A 24402-nucleotide genomic window follows, 5' to 3' on the forward strand; every position below is an offset into this window, starting at 1 on the left:
TATTCTCACCTGGGAAATCCCATGGACAGAGGAGCCTGGCGGGCTACAGTCCAAGGGGTCGCAGAGTCGGACACGACTGAGCATGCATGCGGATAGCATATAAGTTAGATATCATGCTATGATGCCAAATGAAGCCCCGCGGCCAGCGACTCATCCCCAAAAACCATCTTCTCTTAAGGCTCAGGATTCCTCAAAGGCCAAGGCAGGGACTCCCCCTCCAAGGACCCAATGCTCTCAAGAAGTTGGGTGAGCCAGACGGTGTCTCAGAGACCACCCGCCTGCTCCCACCCTGCCATCCGACCTTCACGCAGCCTGGCTGCCCACACTCAGTCACACCGCCTTGTGGGGCCCTGCCATCACCACCCCCATTTCACAGATGAGAAAACACAAGCGGAGAGGATCAAAGTCACCTGCCCGGAGGCAAACCACTAAGAAGGGATTATGCAACTTCTCATCCATTTATAAGGCAATGATTTATTGCGTGTTTGCTAATGCCAGGTACTTCAGCTTGGCCAAGGTCAAGCAAGTAAGAGACAACCAAGTCAGAATTTCAAGCCAGGCTTTCCTGACTTCAGTCCTGTTGCTGTGGCTTATTGAGCCAATGGCCGTGGAGCTGGGGGGGACACGTGCCCCGGGAGGCATGCACGACAATCCACTGGGACGTAGAAAGAAATTTAGAAACAGCAGGACTCCAGTTTATATTCTGTCCTTCCCCACTTGGGTTTTTGTTGCATATTTTATGAGTATAACCCCATTAGGATAGCAGCGAACATACCATTGATAATTATATAGATATCAAAACACCATGGGTGTTTGCACCCCATGTTGGCATTAAGGGTACCCAGGAAAGCTGGGGTAAGATTCAGGCTGAGCTGTAGTGCTGACAGCAGGGACGTATGACCCCAGCTGCCTGGGCTCGAGCCTGTCCTGCCATGTACTTCTCATGACTCAGCAAAAGTGAACCGACCCCCAAGAATTCTGACTTCATGGTTCCTAGGTATGCCTGAAAGATTCTAGTCTGTAGCCAGGATTAAGGACCATTGGCCACCAATGCAAGTGTATTCAATCCCATCATCCTACAGGACTAAAAAGCCTTGTGAGCCAACTCAAATAACACAGCATTAAGATTTTAAGAGCCTCTACTTCTGATCAAGGACTTCCCTGGGAGGTCAGTGGTAAAGAATCCGCCTGCCAAACGCAGGAGACACGAATTCTATCCCTGGGTCGGGAAGATCCCCTGGAGAAGGAAATGGCAACCCACTCCAGTACTCTTGCCTGGGAAATCCCATAAACAGAGGAGCCTGGAGGGCTATAGTCCCTGGGGTCAAAAGAGTCAGACACGACTGAGTGACGAAAACAACTTCTGATCAAAAGCCGAGGGCACCTGAAGAACAGACGGCCTTTAATCTGGGATGACATGTGTTCCATAGTAAAGAATGATTCGGGCAACTTTCTCCCTCGTTCTTTCGCCTCCCTTGACAAGGCCACTGCTCAACTCAACCCTCATTTCACCTCTCCAGCTGCACCTGGAGACACTATTTGTACAAAGCAGGCTTATTAAGGCTTGTCCTTAACTCGACACAGACGGCAACGTCTGAATGTCACATGTGTTTAGCGAACTTGCTTGCTTAGGGTAGAGCTCTATTTTTAGTCAGCACCAAAAAAAAAAAAAAAAAAAAAGCCACGATACTATATATCAGAACCTCATTTGTCCCTGTTTGTTTACCAGGCTGTGTCCCACGCTGGCCTGGGGGCCAGACAAGGGCAAGACCACATTTCATTCATCTCTGTACTCCCACAGGGCCTGGCACAAAACCAGCATTCAGTGAGTGTTTGCTTGAAAGAATGAGGCTTTAATTGTGCCCTGTGAATGGGCGGAGAGCAGGTGGCCCTGAGCTGAAGTGCAGGTGACATTAGAGAATGGGCTGCAGCAGTGTCTGTGACTGCCTGAGAATGGTGTAAACGGTGAAGCATGGGCAAGAGGGGACAGGCGGTGGGCACAGTATGAGTGGTGGGGCCTGGGGCTTCCCTCGAAGCTCAGTTGGTAAAGAATCGGCCTGCAGTGCAGGAGACCCCAGTTTAATTCCTGGGTTGGGAAGATCCCTGGAGAAGGGAAAGGCTACCCACTGCAGTATTCTTGGGCTTCCCTTGTGGCTCAGCTGGGAAAGAATCCGCCCGCAATGCAGGAGACCTGGGTTCAGTCCCTGGATTGGGGAGATCCCTGGAGAAGGGAAAGGCTACCCACTCCAGTATCCTGTCCTGGAGAACCCCATGGACTGTTTAGTCCCTGGGGTCACAAAGAGTCGGACACGACTGAGCGCCGTTCCGTTCCGGTTTGTCCGGTGCAGAAGGTACGCACACGTGTAGTGTGCTCCTGCAGTATACGGGACCTGAGGCTTTCATCAGCCTGTCAAAGGTCTGTGACCCAAAGAGTTTGAGGATCAGCAGAACAAACTATAAGCAATGGTCAGGAGTCCATTTTCCTTCCTGAAAGGTCAAAGTTAACACCACATGCATCAGCTTAACAGAGAAGGGACACGCTAGACCCACCGAGGCAGACTAGAAGCAAGCCCTCCCACCGCGGCCCAGAGAAGATCTGGAACCTCTGGAGGTGACCGGGGACCCCCAGGGTCCATCCATCTTTCCCAGGGTATTTATTACAAGTTGGAAGAAGTAAGAATGCATTGAATTCACGTGCACATGCAAAGAAGTTAAACTTCTGATCTGTCTACCGACAGCCAGCATGCCTCTCCCCTCCAAGGTGGTCTCAGTAGCCCTGGTCAGGGCTCCCATAGCCCTGTCTTCCTTCTTTCCATTACTACGTATTTAACTCTTTCCCTCAAAAGAAAATAAGAGTTTACTTTGCATGCCTCTAAGCAAATAAATCTGGAAACTCAGAAAGGTGAAATGGATGATTTCCTAGGAAGATAAAGTTTACCAAAATGGACTCCAGTAGAAAGAAAAAATGTATACAGCCCAATTCCCATAGACACAATCGAGAAAGTTATCACAGACCACCACCATAAAAGGCACCAGGTCCAGATGGCTTCACAGGGGAATCCTATCAGAATTTGAGAAACTGGATAGTCCCAATAATACACACATTGTTCCTGAACATAGAGGAGAAATTTAAACTTGACAGCATACCAAAAAGGACATTACAATATCACTCATGGTTTAATTGCTAAGCCGTGTCCGACTCTTGAGATGCCATGGACTATAGCCACGGATCAAACCCAGGTCTCCTGCATTGCAGGCAGATTCTTTACCGACTGAGCCACCAGGTGAATACTGCTAAAAGAAATCTTAAAAAAATATTATCCAATAGATGCCAGGCCCATCACTATAAGAAAATAATACACAGTGACCATGTGTGGTTAATGCCAGGAACGTTTCAACATTAGGAAATCTATTGATATAAATGACCTTAGAATAAAATCATATTTTTCTATAAATGCTAAAAAGTCTGTGGCCTAACTCAGCTCCCATCCCTAATCAAAACGCTCATGAAAATAGAAATGGATGGATACATACCGAACATAAACACACATGACTCAATTCTAAAGCTAATGCTAAAGATTCTCCTGCTTGGGTCGGGAACAAGGCAAGGATGCCTACTTTCCACTACCATGTAGATGCTACTGGAGGTGTTAGTCAATGCAATTAGACAAGAAAAACAATTAGAGGCACTGACTTGCTGAGGGCAGGGATTGGGTCTCATTTTCTATTACATCCCCAGGATCTAACACCACAGGAGCTCAATAATTAAATGGATGAGTAAATGACTAGTGACTCACGTGAATTGAGCACCTCTATTAACAAAATCAAAGGTTTAATAAAAACTTAGTGACAAATCACCCTGTGTTAACTGATTTGAATGGGTTAAGCCATCAAGGCAAACAGTTCTATGGGGTAAGTACTATCATTCAATCACGTGACAGCTGAGCAAACAGAGGTCCAGGGAGATTAGATGACTTACCCAAAATCATCTTGTCAGTGCTTTACATTCCAGTCTTGCCTGGTGCCAGGCCCCTAACTGCTCTGTATGTGTCTCTCATCAAGTGAGGGGACGAGAAGCTCCCACAGTAGATCAGAAAGCAGGCTCTGGAGGACTCCCAGGTTCACCTTTCAGCTCTGCCATTTACCAGCTCTGCTTTCTGGGGAAAGTTCCTTCACCTCTCTGTGCCTCATCAACCCCCTTCTACGAAGTGTGTACCTTCTATGCTTGGAGGAGTACTACAAGGGCTGATAACAGCTGCCACACGCTCAAGTTCCATAAAATAAGCATCTGACTTCCCCCAACTCCCTACATGCCATCACCAGTTCCTGACAACGTCTGTCCCCAGAGCAATCCTCTTCCTTCCTTGGTCTTTTGCCAAGCCCATTGTCCAGAGTTAAAGAGAACACCTCACCAACATATTGTCATGTGGGACAAAGCCCATTAGCAAGACACGGGCTAGTGTTGACCCTTGGGGAGTTCCATCATTCAGAAGCAGAGAAAAGTGACTGCTATTAGCATCTGGGTGAGCCTGAGCCCGACCCACACGTGGAACAGCTCGCTTCAGCCTCTCAAGGCTCGTGACATCCCTTCTCTTCCTGAGCCATGATGTTTCTGTCCTGGTGCCTTCCCAGGCAAGGAGCGATTCCAGATTCCAGAGCATAATTCCTCATCCTTAAGTTGGGCTGCATGTTTGGCAAGGAGTAACTTTATGGTGGAGGAACCTGCCAAAGCTTACCTCAGCCAGGAGATCAAGGCTATCATCAATAATGACAAATCATGTTGATGGTAGGTACCCAGGATATGATGTGATGGAAGTGGTCACTTTACCTCTGTGGTTTCCTCCCCTAAAACCCATAGCCCTGTCTAACCATGAGAAAAACATAGGACCCCGCTGAAAGGACATTCTACAATGTACCTAGTCAGTAATCCCCAAAACTGTCAAGCTCATTAAAAAAAAAAAAAGACAATCTGAACAAAGTATGGACTTAGCTTCATAAAACTGTATCATGATATTGGCTAATTATAACATGCATTACCAACAAAGGATGTTCCTCCTATGGGGAGCTGGGTGCTGTGTATACAAGAGCTCGCTGTACTCTTTACAATTTTTCTGTAAATTTAAGACTGTTTCCAAAAATAAAGTTTATTTTTTTAAAAGATAGATTCTGGGGCCTTCACCGTGGTCATTTAGACACCCATCTGGCGGCCACCAAGCACCCCTTTGCCAAGAAAAACTATAAAAAGCACCTCCCATCAGATTTGGCTTGGAAACTATTTCCCCGGAAATCTCCCCGCTGCAGGGGAAAAAAAAAAAATCCGTTGATTGTGAATCTGGGAGGGGTGTAAGTATTCCCTCCAAACATGACTTTAATCTTAACTAAGAGCAAGACCACTGATGCTAGAGGGATCGTTTGCAGATTCTTAATTGTATCTTTTCAAAGCAAAGGATGGCCTCCAGATTGCAACTCAAGAAGACTGGTCTCTTTGGCTGGCTAATTATTTCCATCTCCAGCCAAAATAGAGAATAATTACTAACTACCATCTTCACTTGGTATCCGAGTGAAGGGCATCTCTGAAGTCAAAGCAAGCCCCTCACCTAAGCTTAGAGTTTCACCTGAAGACGCTGCGGAGGGCAAGTTAAAACTTCTCTGCCTCACGCAGCATCTCTGGGAAACAGCAAACCCGGGCAAGTCCGGAAGGGCCTCCTCCACACACCAGCCAGCACAACCCCTTCCTGCTCCCCCGACGCAGCCAAGCCCAAGTGCATCTGGAAGTCACCAGCAGGCCTGCCCCCAAGGCTTCAACAAGCACTGGCTGGGCTAGGCTGTCAAAATCAGGAAGCCTGGTTGGGTTCTTCTGTTTTTTTCCAAGACAACCTGCTAACCAGAAAAATACAGTGAGGCTGGGTGTGCGACCGCCTCGTCTGACCAAGGCTCCTGTGAAACACGTGAAATGACGGCCCAGCCGGGGGAAACCCCCAGCCCCCAGCGCGAGCGCACTCGCAGGTAGAGGCTGACAGGTCGCGGGGGCAGGACGAAGCCTGCACCTTCCTGAGACCGCAGGCGGGCACGCTCCAAGCCCCCAGCTCTGGCTGCCTGTGGGGCGGCGGGGGGCCCACTTAATAAAGCTCAGACTGAAGCATGTGAGGTGATGTGCAGACGGCAGCGGCAGAACTCAGGGAGGAAATGGGCCAGCCGCCTGAGAGGAGGGCAAACCACCCTCCAGCGTTAGGCAGACAGCCTCTTCCTTAGAGTCAGCGCACAGTCCCCAACAGCGCCGCACACGGTGGGGCTCGGGGGTGGGCGGATCCGCTTCGCCGGCCCTCTTTCTGCACCGGTCCCTGCCGAAAAACTCCGTTCTTTGGCTTCCTCACCTCCTCCCTCCAAAGGCAAAAGCCACAGCTTCCACCGCGCACGGCTGACCCGCCGCGCAAGAGACCCGCTGAGACCCCTGCTCCCCTTTGCTCACTCCCGGGACCCTCAGGAGAGCGAGCCTGGTGCCCTCGAAGGCGGCTGCAGCCTCCGCCGTCTCCCGCCCTCCCGCTCACCTGGGCAGAGGCCACCTCCCCCCACCCCCGCAACCTCAGGCCCCCAGGAAATGGGACGCGTGGGGCAGAGGGGCCCCACCCGTGGCCACTGCCCAGGCCCCGGCCCCAGCCCGGGCTCGGGGGCCAGGCCGGGGCGAGCCTCCACCGACCTTCGATAGGATTCAAATAGTCATAATCGAAGAGGATGGAGAAGTCGAACTCATCTTGGGGGCTGCCTCCAGGCTCGTGGCCCGGGGCGTCCCCGCCGTCGGGGTCGGGCTGCGGCTCCGGGGCGTCCATGGCGCGCGGAGCGGCGGGAGGGCGGCGGGCCGGGGGCGGAGGCGGGCTCGGTGGACTCCCGGGCCCCTCGCCGGGGAGGGCGAAGGGAGCAGGAGGCGGGCGGAGCGACGGGGTCACTGTCCTCGTGCGGACACACGCGGGGTCCGGGGATGGCGCGCCCGGGGGAGCTGAGCGGCGGCGGCGGCGGCGCGCGCTTCCTGCTCCGGAGGCACCTGTTGCAGCCCGGCGAGGGGAGGCGGGGACAGCGCGGCCCGGCCGGCGGGGCGGGGCGACACCCCGGGACGGGAGGGCGGGGACCGCCGGGAGGAAGCAGGCCGTCCCTGGTCCTGGCCTCACCGCCGCTCCCACCTTCCCCGCCTGAGCGCTGCGGCCCTGCCGGCCCCAGGATCCGGATGAGACAGCCTCGTGTCTTTCTGCCCTGGGTGACCGGCTGATACCAACAAGGGGGGGGGGGGTGCACCCACTGCCTTCTCTTGCAGACCTGAGCCTCTGTGACCCCGCAGCTGTGGCTCGATTGTCACCTCCATCAGTCACATCCAGGACTTGGCAAACTATCCCAGATACTGGCAAGGGGCCAAGTCCTACCTGCCTTTCCATCGACAACTCTTGGCCGCCTGACATCTGCAGGGGCCAGCAGGCACCAGACACTCTCGCCTGGGGACCGCTTAGGTCCTGGTGGGGGAAGAGTCAGGACCCGGATAAACTCCTGAACAAAGAGCATCCCCCTGGGCTGTCTGGAGAGTGCTCACCAGAGATGTAGGGGAAAGGCTGGGGGCTGGGGCGGCTTTGGTCCCCTCAGCAGTCGAGGGGGCGCAGGGGACGGGCCTCTCTGGCAAGATGGCATTGGGACGACCTGGGCAGACCTGGAAGAAGAGTGCTTCGAAGGGGGGACCAAAACCAAGAGGTGGAAGAGGCTCACTGTGGCAGAGCAGGTCAGAGGGCGGTGCAGGCGGAAAGGGCGGCTGGGGACAGGTACACCTGGATGCTTGATCAAAACACAGATCTCCAGGCCCTGCGCTGGAGCTTGAGTCCGTAAGTCTGGAGTAGAGTTTGGAGTGTGTTTTTAAGCACGCATTCAAGGTGAATGCTATGAACAGGTGCACTTAGGGAACAATGCATGAGAACCGACTCCCAACACACACCCCCCATGAAACACTTCCAGGGGTCTTGCACCAGCTTAGCTCAAGTCAGAAAACAGACACAGAGGTAGAGGAGACGCGACCAGCGGCCTTGACCTTGACCTTTACAGAACATTAGCATCACCTGAGTCGCTTTTTAAAAATGCCTGTTCCCAGATTCCAATCCAAACCCACTGAAGGTGTTTTTTTTTAATGACTTCAGATGACTCTAAAGGGAGGCCAGGGTTGAGAATCACTGGATCAGAAAAGGAGGTAGGAGAGGTTCGGGGGGTTCCCTGAGAGCCACAGCTTGACCAGAAACGGGGACTGACTCAGATCCTTCCCCACGTGCCAGAGGGATGGAGAAGATGCCCTCTTTCCTGGGGAGCCATCTCGGTTCCATTAAGGGTTTTGTGTGAAGCTGTCAATCATTATGCATTCCCCAGACCTTTATTGGGCACCTGCTAGGTACCAGCCACTACTGCAGATCCTGGAGGTGCAGCCATTGGCAGGACCGGGTCTCTACTACCCGCATCATGTTTACATCCTGTTGGTAAAGAGATATAGCGATGAATAGGGTTCTCCAAATTGCACTTAGACCAGTGACTCCTAACCCAAGTTACACATTAGCCTAACCTGGAGAGCTGTTAAAAATAATTCAAGTGGCTGGGCCCCAGGAGGGGCCAGTTACAATCAGAATGTTTGGGACTCAGGCATCAGCATTTTGTAAAAGCTCCCCAGATGCTTCCACTGTGTGGCCTGGGGTAAGATCACTGGTTTAGACACAAACTCCATTCTAGGGTCCTGGGCCTGGATCAAGACTCATGCATTTTCAGTCTTGGGAAGTTCTTTCTGGTTGTCAGAACATTAAAAAAAAAATCCGTTCTTTGTTTCTTAGGCATAAACATACACATACCAGGTGTATCCAGCAAGTATCCTGGGGGGGCTGATAAATTTAGGTGGAGGAGGGGAGAGGACCCAGGCTAGGACTACTTATAGCCCAAGTATCCAGAAGGAGGGGCCTCCCAGGTGGCAAAAGAATCTACCTGCCAATGCAGGAGACACGGGTTCGATCCCTGGGTGGGGAAGATCCCCTGGAGAAGGAAATGGCAACCCACTCCAGTATTCTTGCCTGGAGAATCTCATGGACAGAGGAACCTGGCGGTCTACAGCCCATGGGGTTGCAAAAGAGTCAGACATGACCGAACAACTAAACACCACAATGATCCAGAAAGAGATGGATGCTCTTGGGACCCTGTGACAGGACTCAAAATCCAAACCTTGAAATTTGGCCAGAGAAAATCAAGGGAACCAACCTGTCCGTGTGCTACAGATGAGGAGAGGCTAGTGTCATCCTCGCGGGCCCCTCTTCATCCCTCCAGCCATGATGATTAAATGCCTCTAATCTAGTGGACATCTGTTGAATCTACCTACCTGGTGTCTTTCCCCGTTTCTTCTGATAACAACACCCCAGTGTGTACCTTTGAGAAACTACTCTTGATGATGCAATTTTGGTAAAATTATCAACCCAGTTGTCCCACACTACCCTGGCAAAGAAGTGTACAAATAACCCAGGCTTGGCCAATCAGAGAATTTTATCTCCATTAGCCTGTGAGATCCACTCAGGCAGGGGTCATGATTGATTCATTCACAGCTTTATGTACAATGGGTGTGTGGATATGCAGACAGACAAATGAATTGACAGATGAGTGGATATTTGGATGACAGATGGATGGATGGATGATGAAAGAGTGGATGGATGGATGACGGATGAATGGATGGGTGGGTGGAAGAGTGAATGGATGGATGGATGATGGATGGGTGGGTGGAAGAGTGAATGGATGGATGGATGGATGAAATGGAAGAGTGGATGGATGGATGGATGATGAAAGAGTGGATGGATGGATGACGGATGAATGGATGGGTGAGTGGAAGAGTGAATGGACGGATGGATGATGGATGGATGGGTGAATGTTTGGAGTCTGACTGTCCTTGTGTGTGTAAAATCCTTATATTTGCCTTTAAGGACCCTCCTCTCTCAGACTTAATCTGGCCACCGCAATTGTTTAGGCAAGAATCTAAATTCTTACCCCCAACTCACATCCTCTTGAGATACCCAATAATAAGATGAGATAGTAAAGGTCAAATCACCTTCCATTTGATAAACTGCCTTGTGAGGATGGTTCAGGACATGGCAAATAATACTCTAATTGCCTCAGTTGTTCCTCTGAACAGGAGAAATATTTTTTAAGTTTCTAGAATCTGGAATCTGCACCAAGTCAGAGCTCTTAAGGGGAAGGGGTTCAGACTAGGTCCTGACCCATAGCAGCGTTTCTGCTAGAGCACTGGGAAGTGAGAGAGTCTTCTCTGAGGCCACTCTGAAGGTTGGGGGATGGCATATTTTCAATTCCAAGATAAATAATTTGTGCTTTTAGGAGCAAGGAGCAGAATGCATGACCTTTGTGCATTCAGAGTCCACTCCAGGAGGGTGGGGGTGGGCTGGAGGCCGCGACAGTAAGCTCTGTCAACCTGCCTTCCGCCCTGCCGCTGACCTCGTGGAGGCCCTGGCCTTTGAGCTTCCCTCCAGGCTCCCCAACACTAGCCTCCCCAACAGGCTAGTGAGGCCACTGAGGGTCTGAAAATCCTAGCACACGTCTGATCCTGGCCCAGGATTTCAGCTCCTTTCAAAAGCATTGACTCTAGTGTATAATCACAGACTGACACGCGTGCCATGCAAGGAGAGAAGGCGCGGGGACAGAGGCTACAACGACGTCAACACGGGATTCAGGAGAGGCTTCCTGGGGGAGGTGATGCTTGAGCTGAGGACAGAAGGCTGAGCAGAAGGTAGCCAGCAAAGAGTCAGGGGAAGAACTAACAGACAGCTGGGAAAGCATGGGCAAAGGCCCGGGGCAGAGGAGGCAGGACGCATTGGAGGACCTGAGAAGAGACTCGAGGGGCAGGTGCTTGGGGACCAACAAGAAGATGGTGTGAGGTGAGGCTGGGGGTGAGGGGGGCCTTCGTGGAGAATTTTGGACCTAAGACCAATGAGGAATGACTGAAGTGCATTTAGGCAGGTACCTGACAAGATCATATTTGGGGTTTTAAGCAGTTGCTCTGGGTTCTGGGTGGAAAAGAAACTGCAGGTGAGGAGGTTTACAGCAGGAAGACCAATTAGGAGGTTCACGCAGCCATCCAGGCAAGAGACAATGGGAGTGTGCGCGGCGGTGAGGACGGGAAACAGTGGGCACACACAGAGGCGTCCGTACTCTCATCCTCTCGTCCATCCTTGGCTCTCTCTCTTCCAGGCTACGTCTTTGAAAAGGCAGCATGATCTGATTGCACGTGAACACAAATACGCAGAGTTTACTGTTCCTCCCACCCCAACTCACCCCAGGTGAGTCTGAGTGCTGAGGCCCCTTCAAGCTGGCCCTGGAAGGACCACCCCCCCAACACATAGCTCTGCCCTCCTTTCCCCCTCTGGTATGAAGCTCATTTTTAGCCTCAGTTTCCACCTCTCCCGGGGCTTCCCCAGTAGCTCAGCCGGTAAAAAAAATCCGCCTGTGATGCAAGAGACACAGGAGATGTGGGTTTGATCCCTGGGTCGGGAAGACCCCTTGGAAAGGAAATGGCAACCCACTCCAGTATTCTAGCCTGGAGAATCCCATGGACAGAGGAGCCTGGTGGGCTACAGTCCAAAGTGTCGCAAAGAGTTGGACACGACAGAGTGACTAAGCAGTGGACCTGTCCCACCGTCCACTCAACATCTCCATCTGGGCACCCAGCAGGCGCCTTGGAGCGCACCTGTCCAAACCAACCTACTTATCATCCGAAACTTCTCCTCTCCCACAGTTCCCAGCCAGATCACCCTCCCATCCATCACGTTCTCCCACCGAAAACCAACGAGTGAGTCCTTTATTTCTCTCTGCTCACACGCACAGGCAAACCCTCAGCAAACCAAAAAACCCCAAAGCCCATCGCGTTTCACCAGCTTCACTGTCCCGCCTCCAACCCCGGCAGCCCTAGCGCAGGTCATCTCTCCCCCTGAGGACCATCCTCCCTGGTCCCCCTACTTCCACGCTGGCCCTGACGTGGAGCAGCCAAAGGGATATTTTGAAAGGGATCCCTGTGAGGGCCAACATGGAAGTGACAAGACGAGGGAGGAGGCTCCCATAGGCGTCAGGGAATTAAACACAAGCGCCGTGACCTACAAGGTCCTAGATCAGCTGCCCCACGCCAGCCCCCTTTAGGCATCATCTCAGGCCAGGTTCCCATCTCCGACTTCCTTCTGCCACCCCTCCTCAGTGGTCCAGCTGCCCCTTGAAAATGCCGAGCATGGCCCCACCCCAGGGCCTTTGCACCTACTATTCCCACTGATAAATGTCACCTCCTTGCTTCATTCATCACTCAGCTCAAATGTCAGCTCCTCAGAGAGAACTTCCATGGTCATCCCAATAAAAATAGCACCCCCGGCCTCCTCGTCCCCTGACCCTGCTGTGTGTTCCTCGAAGCCCTTATCTTGGCAGCGTGTTTTATTCATAAGTACATTTGCTCATCTTTTTCTGCCTCTTCTCAATTGACTGTAAGCCTCACAAGACCAAGAATGTTTGTTTCATTGACTAGTGTCTCTAACGCTGTCAGACATAGTGAATAAAAACACAGGACACCCAGTTAAATTTGAATTTTGGACAAAACAACGCTTATGTTTTTTTAGTCCAAGTAGTTCCCCCAACATCGTATGGGACATACTGAAACTAAAAAAGCATTCGTCGTTTGCCTGAAATTCAAAGTTCACCAGACATTCTGTATTTGAATCTGGTGAGTCCGGCTGCAGCCCCAGACCCTGGAAGCCTTCCCAGGACACGGCGGGCACTCACTGTATAGGAGCTGAAGGACTGGATAAAAGAACCACAGCTAGCAGCACTCAGGCTGGGAGGCCACGCGGAACTCGGGCTGACATCAAGGGGCGAACCCGAGTCCCTGGGTGCCTCAATTTACTGGGACTCATCAGGGAGGTCCGGAAATCTGGTGTTTTGCACAACTGGCGGCCCAGCCTCTAGCATGGTTATGACACCTGTAATCATTTTTATGTAAATAACATTTCATCTGACTCAGTGGCTTCAGGGAAATTCTGCCTGTACATGCTTTTTTTCTTTTTCAAAATGGAAAAAAAAAAAGACTTGTAAAAAAATATGCTGTGGTATGGGAAATAGATTCTTGGGGTCCATTCTAACAAAACTGATGGATTCGAATCCAGTTGCTGCCTCCTCTTCCAAGTTGAACTTCCTGGAGGTCAATGGCACCTCCACTGACCTCAGGCATGAAGACATCATTGTTTGGCCAAGGTTGGGGTGACCCTGCGGTACCATCAGGAAGATCACAGAATGGGGCCCAGGATCCAACCCGAGTGGTTCCTCTGAATCACTCTGTGACTTTTCAGCAAGTCAACTGGCCTTTCTACGCCTCAGTTCTTCAGTCTGTAAAATGGGGGCAGTGACTTCACGCATACCCGAGGCCCCATTCCAGATGAGAGTCAAGGATGCTCTAATGCTAACCTGAGCGGCAGCCACCAAGGGCCCGCACCCAGAGGACCCCGCACAAGGCCTAACACTCTGCTGTCACCATCTTAAAATTACCAGTAATATTTGAACCAGGGGCCGAGGATTTTCTTTTATGCCAGGCCCTGCGGGCTACATAGCCAGCCTGGATGGCAGCACGTAACAATTTAGTCATGTGTTCTCAGCCCAAACCCCACCATCCCAACGACCCCATCGCAATAACAGCCTCCCTGTAAGATGTAGGCACTGAAACGTGTTTAATCAGAAAAGTAGGAACTCTGTCCCAGATTCCAGAAAGGAGCTCCCCTCAATTTACGTACATCAGGGATTATCACCCTAGAGGCTAATGTTTTAATTTACAGATGGATGCATTTGACTCCTCCAGGACTGGAACCAGAGTGAGGCAAGTGAGGCAAAATTCAAGAGGGTACCAAAAACCTCAATAATCAAATACACTATGCTTTCATAAAACATTTTTAAAAAATAAAAATAAACACAAAGAAAATCTATGTTAAGTAAATCTTTATACTTGGAATAAAGACAGGATTAGTATCAGTGCTCTGTGGGCCCATACTAGACCCTGAGGTAAGAGGAAAAATAAGTAATACAGATCTTGTTTTTTTTTTTTTCTATTTTTTGTTCATCGTAGATTTTTGCATCTATCTTTTTGTATTTATTTATTTATTATTTTGCCCTGCAGCATGTGGGAATCCTAGCTCCCCGACCAGGAATCAAACCCATGCCCCCTGCAGTGGAAGGCAGATGTGTAACCATAAAGTCCCTTCACATCAATTTCGATTTCTAAAACATCTCGACCACTGAGTATGCTGGCGTACCCTTCCACGTTGCCTCCCCTCAAGCCAGTTTTCAGAAATGAGCTCCTCATGATTTGGGGGGACCACAAGATAGTTTCAAACTTGACTTTTGCTCCAATCTATGATCAACGTCATCTTTTAAAGCCTGGACAGGGCTTTTCTGCTGTAAGAAAGATAACTTACAGGAGAAGATGGCAGCCGAAGGCAGTTTGTTGACATTGGCAACCCTCCTCCGCCACCCCTTCCCCGCCCCCACCCCGCCCCACTACCAGCAGACGGGCAGAGAGGGTTAAAGCTCCAGGAAAACAGGGGTCTACCAAAAGCCGGAACCCAGATGGAGGTGTGGACTGTCAGGAGACGCCCCACTGCACCGCAGCGGTGGGCAAAGGCCTGCAGTAGCTTAGCTAAACCCATCCTGCAGGCATAGTATGCTTGGCCTGCCCTGTAATTTTTTTTTAATCTGAACTAACTTTTTTTTTTAATTGAGAGGTTTCATTTAAAACGTCAAGTGCCCGATGGCTCCCCAAAGTGGGAAGATCAGGTCACATCGGCCCTGTATTTGCAGGTGGCCCCGTCACCTGGGGCTGGGTAGAAGCCACCTCTCCCAGGTGATTCTATTGCTCTCAGGTCGTCACCGCCCCACCTGCTGCCGCCGTCTACCCCGTGGGCATGTGAGCGCCAGGCCCTGGTCTCCAGGCCCTCAGCTCCTTCCCCCGGGTCCCTGCTCACCTACTTTGTCCTGCCTTTGTCTGTCCTCTTCATCCCTTGCTTCCGTGGCACCTTCCCCTCCACCTTATGGAACTGACATTTCACAGGAGAGCCCAGGCAGCACGTTCGCTGAGCCCTTAAACTGTGGTTCTTGCCTTTAATTAAGCAGGAGGTGTCACCATCCCTCTGCCAGGGGAGCTTCGCCTTCCACTGAATCAGAGCCTTAATGGCAGGCAGCAGAGGGCTGGTTAGCTAAGGGATGGGGCATTGGTTAGCCTCTGCCCAACCCCAGAACTATTTCCTAACCGCCTGCCATTTCCCTCCGTCCACCGCCACCCTTCTGTCACCCGGCCGTCTCCCCAGATGACTGCGCCCCCAGGGTCGGGGCTCCCGTATCCATCCTCTCTCCCACCCTAGTCGTGCAGACTCGAGCATCTGTGTCGAGTTCATAAGCTTTGAAGTCAGAAAGGGATGCGGACAAGCAAGCTGACCTCAGGGATCTCGAAACCACCAGGCTCCCTCCAGCACAACCATACCCCAGAGCATCTCCCACCCGCCCCCCTCCAAAAACCACATGGCCTCGGCTCTTGCCCTCTCTCTCTTAAATTCCTCTATCAACACAATCAGTAGACCTCATCGAAACTTTTAGTTCCTTTGCATGTAAATGGTTTTACACACGATTGTGCCCCTATGTGACTTTACAAAGAAAACAAAATAATTTTTCAATCTTTATCTGACTTTCGAATGTAAATGAGTACATCTTATATATCTTGGATATTCTGCATACCAGCTAGCCCATGCCTTGTAATAGCAGGTCGTCCACAAACCCCTCTGAACTCACTGGTTCAGTGACTGAACTAGGTCATCCAGAAGAGACCCCAAAGACTTGGTAGAAAGTCGATTTATCCCCGTCAGGAAGGGCTCTTGTAGGTTAGTTGTTATTGTTTAGTCGCTAAGTCGTGTCTAACTCTGCAACTGCAGCCCACCAGGCTCCTCTGCCCATAGGATTCCCCAGGCAAGAATACCAGAGTGGGTTGCCATTTCCTTCTCCAGGGGATCCTCCCGATCCAAGGATCCAACCCGAGTCTCTGGCATTGGCAGGCAAATTCTTTCCCACTGGCCCACCAGGGAAGGCCTTGTAGGTTAGTAGGCTGAAGAAAATGAACACTAAAATAACAGTGAAAATGGCAGCTGCCAGGAACTGATCACTGTGTATGCACTGAGACAGCACAGACCTGGTCCGCAAACCTCCGAGCTTCCGCCGTGTGTAACGATTACCGTCACCCACGCTGCTCAGTTAAAGAAACTAAGGCATGGAGCGGGTTGTGATGTTACTTTCCAAGTCACACATGCCGCCACGGAAGTGGTTTTGTCCCACACCAGTCTGATACTCATTACTGAGTCACACTGTTCCTGGGTTATTAGCCAGGGTGGATGCGCTAGAGGACGTTTTTGGACCAAGATGAAACGCCGAGAGAAGCCTTCTGACTCCCGGTGATAGCAGAGAGCGAAGGAGAAGCTGCCTTGGGGGGAATCCAGGCCGGGCCTAGAGGAAGACCCCCTGGAAGTGGTTCATATTATTCACAAAATTAATGCCAAGTGCCCTTGAGGGCCAGAGATGGGGCCCAGCCCTGTGCAGACCCAAGGCTCAAGGGAGCACAGTTGGGAACCAAGAAGGAGAGCTCCCTGCAGACAGAGAGACACCAGCCCCTTCCCACCCCCTGCTCCCCACACTGGTCCCAGCCCGTCATCCCGCCCAGGCCACCGCAAGCTCAGTGCCTCCCACCTGTATTCTAAGCATCCCCTGTTACCTGGGAGAGATTCCCACTTAATGGTCAGTGTGATTCTCTGAAAAGACTCGGCAGCTCACACCCTCAGTGACTTCTGATCTCCCCAGGGCCTCCCCTTTACCACGAGAATGAACTGCAAACTGCTCGCAGGATCCTGCTGGGTCCCGCCCTGGCCTGCTTCCCCCATCTTTCTGTTCAGGTCACACTTCCCCTCCCTCCCTTTCTGTTTCAGCCACAAGGGGCTGGCTGCTCCTTGATGATCGCAAGCACAGGTCTCTCCTCTGGGCCTTGGGGCTCACTGTTCCTTCCGTCTGAGATTCTGTAGAGACAGATCCCTCACCATTCAGAGGTCAATGGATAAGACATCTTTAGAGAGGAAGGGACCCATGAGTGTGTGTTGAGTTACATCCTCTCCCCAAATACGCTCAAGTCCTAACCGCAAGAACTGGTGCCTGTGGTCTGATTTGGCACGGGGGTCTTTGCAGACATGATCAAGTCCAGATGAGGTCCTCAAATCCAACGACTGGCATCCTTGTAAGAGGAGGAGAGGACACACAGACACAGAGGCAGACGGCCACGTGAAAGACAGAGGCGGAGAGTGAGACAGGCAGCTAGGACCAGGGACACCAAGGACCGCCAGGGACCAGTGGGAGCTAAAACACACAGGGAGGGGTTGTGCCCCCGCGCCTCCGGCGAGAACGCGGCCCTGACACCTTGATTTCACACGTTCAGTCTCTGAAACTGTGAGAGAATAGATCTCTGTGTTTGAAGCCACCCGGTTCGCGGTAATTTGTGACGGAGCCGCAGGAAACTCAAACACCCACGCACCACACACACGTATAAACCGAGCGCGTCGCTCCTGTTATGGTCTCTAGCCCTTAACACCGTTCCTCATTTGTCTTGGACGTTCCTGGGTGGCTCCCCTGAGGTTTGCCTCGTGAGGACAGACACCCTCAGTCTTGTTCACTTTCTCCCCAGCCTGTTGAAGGGCAACCGGTACATCGGAGATGCTTGAAAGGATGAAAATGAATTCAATGGTCAAGGCAGCTTCCAAGAGATGAAAATGAGTTGGCCCTTGAAGAAAAATGTGGGAAAAAAAAAAAAGGGAGCAGGGATCCCGGGGTGGAAAGACTAACTCAGGCCAAGCCGAGGGAAGGACTGGAGGGTGCCAAGGGGCGAGTGGGCAGCCCGGACCTGCTCCCGCAGCAGCCGTGGCGCCGGACACGGGCACCCTGGAGGCTCAGGGCGAATAAGTGCAAGGCAGAGATGTGGCCAACGAGACGGGCTTTGAGGAAATGGGTCCCCACTGGCAGGTCCCAGCTGGAGAGGGAAGGGATGGGGCCGCCAGAAGCTCCTCAGCGGCCCGGAGAGGCAGGTGGAAGGCGGGAGAGAGCCCCACCGTGAGCCCGCACAGCTCACCGACTGGCTGGGCGACGGGGCTGCAGGAAGCAGGGGAGGCAGGACCGGGCAACCCTTAAAAGCAGAGCTTTCAGCATCAGCGCCGCCCTCTGAACGCCCTGACCGGGCCGTCCTGGTTGCCTCTTCTTGAAATGGGAGGATCATACTCAGCTGCAACCGGTCAGGTTATTTTGGGAGACTCTGCTAAGATAATATCCATTATGTGCTCGGCCCTACAATATATACAGTCCGGTGGGGAAAACAGATGCCCTCCTTGCGATGACTGTTCAGCCTAACGGGAGCAACATGGTGGAAGGGGGTTGCTTCCGAGCTTTGCCAGCAGCGATGTGACCCGGGCGCAGCGGGCACCCTCCCCGTGCAAGATGGGGCTGGTTGGGGACTAATGTGGTGGCCCATGGAAAAGACCTGGGTGGTGCCTGGCAGATACGAGGCGCTCGGGAAGCGGTGGCAGCTGTCACGGTCGTCATTGCTGTTGTTGTTGGGAACTGACTCATTCCAGACAACAGCGTGAAAGCGTGGGCCTGTTGGATGACCCACAAGGAAGCCTGCTTAGGTCACCAGCGTGTGGTGGGAAAACGCACAAGTCAAAACCACCGTCATGGTCAGAAAGAGGTGGAACGAGTGAGCCAGAGGATGGCGCGGTGCTTCAGCTTTTGGGTCTTAGTTCCGTGGCCCGAACAGGTCAAGCGCCCCTATGGTGCACCATTCATTCATTCATTCCTCCATCCACGGAACAAAAAATGTACAGAAACCTGCTGAGTATCAGGCACATTCCAGGCACTAGGGCCCCCGGAGTGAATAAGACAGCTGCGGTTTCTGGTTCCTGGAGCTCAGTTCTGGAGGAGGACACGGACGTGGCATATGGACAACAACCATCCGTGTGAGGCACTTAGGATAGGAGATGGCATGGTGGGGGTCTGGGGGGGCACAGGAGGGCCCCACCCAGTCTGGGTGGTCAGAGTCTCAAATTCCTGATCTAGCAAGGGAACAGAGAGAGTAACCTGCTGCGCTTCTTCGAGGTAAGAGCCGAAATCCTCAATGACACGTGTGTAGTGAGAGCTAGCCGGTGAGAATACGTGTGGGAAACACTCGGTAACTGCTGCAGTTCTTTTTTAGGTTGGATTTGGGGTGTATAATTACTGAGTTAATGAATTATGCAATAATAATAGCAGCACTTATTGAGTAGTTTGAGGTTCAGGCTGCTTGCTGAAAGATTGAAACTCTCCATAGATTGGTAGATGACGGCTGTCTTTCCCTCCAAGGGACTCTGCTGCCTTGAGATCCTCCCTGTTATCGTTTGTGTTGTTGAGTCACTAAGTCGGGTCCGATTCTTTTTGCAACCCCATGGACGATAGCCCACAAGGCTCCTCTGTCCATGGGATATTCTAGGCAAGCATACTGGAATAGGTCGCCATTTCCTTCTCCAAGAGATCTTCCCGACCCAGGAATTGAACCCGCATCTCCTGCATCAGCAGACGGATTCTTTACTGCTGGGCCACCAGGAAAGCCTGAGACCTTCCCTTATTGCTGTTGTTCAGTCTTAAGTCATGTCCGACCCTTTGCAACCCTGTGAACTGCAGCACGTCAGCCTCCCGTCCTTCACTATCTTAGACCCTCCCTACAATTCTGCAAATGAAGGGTTAAAGTCTGGTCCAGCAGGGGAGTCTCCTGGGACACTGCTCCTGCCATTCTGATTGGTTGATACCCAGTTGCTACAGTAACCAATACTCCAGACAACATTACTAACCCTTTTCTAAATATGGGGAAACTGAGACACAGGAGAGTGAATTACTTGCAGAGGTCAGGTAGCCAGCAAGTGGCAGAGCCAAGGTTTGAACCTCTCACTCAGATCCTAAGCTGTTGATGACTTGAATATAGAAACCTGGGAGGATATAGAAACCTGGGATCCACCAGAGATTGGTACCATCTACCAATCACAGAAACGGACGACCTGGCCCTGTCCTCAGCTGACTTAAGAAAAGATCTTAATAAAGGCAGGAGCATCTGGGGAAATGAGTGCTTCTCTCTGGACTTCTGGGAAGAAAAGGCAAAGCCCAGAGGTCTTCCTGGAGGAGGCGAGGACTGGTTAGCCAGGGAGGGGCTTCAGCCAGGAGGCGGGGCTCTTGAAGCGGGTGTGGGTTCTCTGTGGGAAGACAGCAGTGCTGGCTTTACAGCCCCCTGGCCGTCCAGGGAGTTTTATTCCTCTGGTGGAAGTGGAAAGACGGTGCTCCTGAGGCAAGGCGAGGCACTCTTCCTGATTCACCCTCCACTCTGGACAAATCAGAGGCTGCCTCAGTTTCCCTGTCTCCAACAAGGATGCTTGTCCCTTCCACACCACCCTCCTCACACAGACTTCTTTCTCTTCCAGGATATAGCAAGGCCCAACGTAATGTTGGCAAAAGAGGCCAGGACAAGGGTCTGGCCTGCCTCAGTTTCCTCATCCATCAAACGGTGTGATACAATGATAATAAGAGTAGGACATCCCAGAGACAGCAGAGCGTGTGGCCCGGGGCCTGGGTCTGAGTCCCAGCCTCCCCCGCGGCCCCGCTGGCTCCCGCCTCTCTGCGCCACTCCCTCCCCCAGCACGAACGTCAACAGTGACCCTGACAATGGACGACTCCACACGTGTCAAACCCTCAGCCCTGTCGTCCCAGTCAGCGCTCATAACACTCCCCCACCCCCGTGGAAGGCGACAGAGCCCTTGCGTGTGCCGGGCTTTGTGCTGCAAACTTACTTTGTGATCCTGGGCAAAGCTGGTTCTCATTGTCCTCGACTGTCAGAAAATAATAACATGCAGTGTGTGTTAAGTACATGTTAAATGCAGGGGTGAGTGTTTTATACACATGATTTCACACAATGCTCATGACTCCCCTGTGAGGTCATCACTGTCATTATTCCCTTTTACAGACAAGGAAATGGAGGCTCGACAAGCCATAATCTTAGCCCAACCTGTGTCACTGTGAAGCTCCAAGAAGTCACAAAGTCTCTTGGAGACTTTGGAGTCTCTTGGAGAGGTTTAAGGTTCTGCGACCCTTCAAAGAATTTTTGCCGTGAAATCCAGTTTCTGTATCAATATAAGGTACTGGTTTGCGTTTTAGGAGGAACCACGGGGTATTTATTCAGCGCTGGCTACAAGCACAGCAGCATTTCAGTTGCTTCATGTTGCTACCTCACTGACTCTCACAACTTTCTTTAAGGGAGACATTATTATCGGCTCCATTTACAGATGTGGAGACTGAGGCCCAGAGAGTTTAAGTCACTCTCCCAAGATCACACAGCTGCAAGGCAGCGAGGCAGAAATTCTAAGCCAGGCAGAAGGCAGGGAATTTGGGTCTGGGAGTGAGCAGAACTCACCCTGAGTTTGTTTATTCCTGAAATAGTTTCCATCGTCCCACTGCAGATAAAACTGAACACACCTCTTTCAGATCTTCAGCTTTTCCCAGGGCCTCGGTCCAAAGCTGCACAGCAAGGTCAGTATTTTCTTACCACGCAAATAGTGCTATTTGCTATTTAAGGACCCCGCCCATCTGCTCGCACCCTGCGCTCTGCCCCTCTGCTCCTGGCGGTGTTTGAGTGTGAAGGGCCGTTTGGGTTTCCCTCGGGAGAGCTTGATGCGGGGCACGGTCGAAGCGCCTCTCATGCCAACTGTCTCTGAAGCCTGGAACTGCAGTCTGTGTGCCCAGCTGCTCTGGCATGCCAAGAGTCGTTTGCCGGGAACAGCACGGTGCCCTGTCTCCCACATGTGGACGCACGCCAGCACGCATGCTCTACAGTCCCCGGACACACGAGCGTGGACTGGGGAGCTTAGGCAATGCACGTGCACACACAAAATACACACACTCCCAAGCCGTGAGACAGGACCGAGTTCACAAACCTGGAGCGGAAGGTGAGGCTCCTGTGAGATCGCACTCTAAAAGAGAAGTCTCTTCCCAACTCTCTTTTTCCAAACAGACTTCATTTTGGCATTTGCCTGCCCCCCACCCCCATGTCACAACATCAAACACTGCCTTTCAGTATACAAGGCGTGGCAGTAAAAGTCCATTCCTGCCTTTAATATACCTGTCGCCTGTCTCAAAGCACCCACTTTACAGGTGATGCGATATTAATAATGATTTTGGTCATTATGTCATAGGCTTGACCACCAGCCGAGGACAGGATAAACTGGTACCAGTTAAAATGTCCAGAGTGCTGGCAGGGTACTGCTTTCAAAAGTGCAACTCAGCTAAAAATATGTCATTGAGGTCCACTGTGGCAAAGCACACCATTTACCTAACCCAAGGCATCTGGCCCCACTCCGGTTTTCAAAAAAGAAAAAAAAAAAATAGCCCCTCAGGTTTATTTACAGAAATTGTCATTTCTTCCCCCCCAGAACTTTAATCAGCCACGCAGAGCACAAAACCTACATTCAACTCTGATTTTATGACACGAAGCTAACTCCTCCTACGCATATTTATTTCATTTAACTCTTGCAGCCCTGCCCTCTCGGCCATGCCCCCCACTATTCGCGAGACTGGCCTCCGAAAAACACATCCCATCGCCTAGTTTCCAGTTTTCAAGTCCAGTCTGATAGGGTAGAGCGAAACCCCTCCGCAATCCCAAACCAGATGGGACATTTTCATATCATATTCGTATAGGTTAAGCCCCTCCCGTAAGATCTAAGTAGTATGATTCCAGGGCGAACTCCAAGAGGAGGGGAAAAAAGAGACAGAAAAACGGAAAGGAGACTGTAATCAGATCGCGAAACAAACTGATGGTACAGTGCACTTTAAAGGGGGAACTGGAGAACTGAATCCACCAGGCACATCGGAAAGAAAGAAAAAAAAAAAGAAAACGGGAAAGAAAATTGTTTAAATGTCCCAGAGCATCTACGGCTCTGTTAAAAAGTAAATTCTTCATTACTAGATAGTAAAGTACCAAGCCTGCTATCCTAAAGAAAAAAAAAAAAAAGCTAAATGATGATGATAATACCGCTGAATGACATCTGCTCTCCAAAGCCCAGCGCGGAAATGGTTAAGCAGCCCGCGGTTAGTAGCGAGAATCCCTCCGGGTGTCCCACGGAAGGGACCATCCTTCTGACAGGCTGGCCCGGGGAAGGAATCCCGCCCGGGGACGCTTCGCTGCCCCCGCGCGAGGTGGTCCCAAGTCGGCGCCCCCGACCCCCCTGCTTGGCCAGGGCGGGGGCGCCCGTCCTCCCGGCCACGCTACCTGTGCGCCCTGGGAAAGCGGAGTCCCCGGGCCTGCCCGCGACCTCCGCCGGGAGCCGAAAGCGCTGGGCGGGGAAGGCAGAAGGGAAAGTGCCGCGAGGCGGGAGCGGGGGCGGCCGGAGCGCGGGGCGGGGGGCAGTTACCTTGGTCCACAGACCCCATGGCGCGGAGGGGCAGGCAGTGGCCCCGTCTCAGCGCTGCCTCTCTCTGCATCTGGAGGGGACGGGGGCTCGGCGCGCGGGCTGAGAGGGCTCCGCGGGGGCAGACCGGGAGCCAGGGGGGCGCCGTCCTCTCTAAAGCATGCTCGGGGTCTGCCCTGGCCGAGGCGCCTGCGAGCGGCCCGGGAGCTGCGCGCCTCCCGCCTCCCGGCTCCCGGCTCCCGGCGCGGCGGAGTCGGCGCGGCTCGGCGCTCGGGCTTACTCGAGAGGGAACGCGACTTCCTTCCCCGCGCTCCGTGTTTATAGGCTTTCAATGCAGTAAAATAACGGGATTCCCTCACTGTTTCCTCCTGTTTATCCAGCGCCATGGAAACCGCTGGATCCCGTCCATCTCCAAAACTAAGGGCTTTCCTGCAAACTTCACACTCAGGAATCCATGACGTCGCCCGCTCCGCGGCCAGCCAGCTCCGTGGCTCCCTCGGCCGCCAGCACAAGTCCCTGATTGTTCGCGGAGAAAAGTCAGGGAGACGAAGCGATGCGGGCGACGGCGAGGGGAAGGGGGTGGGGGCGTGGGAGTGTCCAAGTCGGTCCTGCCCGAGCTCCAGGCTGCCGTTCGCAAGGATCGACCGGCCACCGCCTCCCTCGCCCGCTGCAGCTTTGCATAAACCCTGCCCAAGGCTCCCAAGCGCCCCCCAGACCCGCGACCCCCGTCTTCCAAGCGGGCGTCTCTCAGAGCAAGTCGCCCAGGGCTCAGACGGACATCTCAGGGGGTCCAGGGCCGCTGGACACTGACCTAGGGGGCCCTTCC

The 24402-nt window shown here is 52.4% G+C and overlaps 1 protein-coding gene across 3 annotated transcripts in view; it reads right to left on the minus strand.

The window, feature by feature from the left end:
• Positions 1–24034, minus strand: part of NFATC2 (nuclear factor of activated T cells 2) — a 158982-nt gene extending 134948 nt beyond the window's left edge. For 2 of the 3 annotated variants that reach the window (XM_065922191.1, XM_065922192.1), the window contains exon 1: positions 6698–7012. In XM_065922191.1, the coding sequence (XP_065778263.1) occupies positions 6698–6827 (130 nt within the window). In that variant the 5' untranslated portion in view covers positions 6828–7012. Of the gene's footprint in view, positions 1–6697; positions 7013–23579 lie in introns of those variants that run through there. The other variant, XM_065922193.1, reaches the window with a different exon arrangement.
• Between the last annotated feature and the right edge of the window lie 368 nt (positions 24035–24402).

Source organism: Muntiacus reevesi, chromosome 2, assembly GCF_963930625.1.
Source record: "Muntiacus reevesi chromosome 2, mMunRee1.1, whole genome shotgun sequence".
NCBI lineage: Eukaryota > Metazoa > Chordata > Mammalia > Artiodactyla > Cervidae > Muntiacus > Muntiacus reevesi.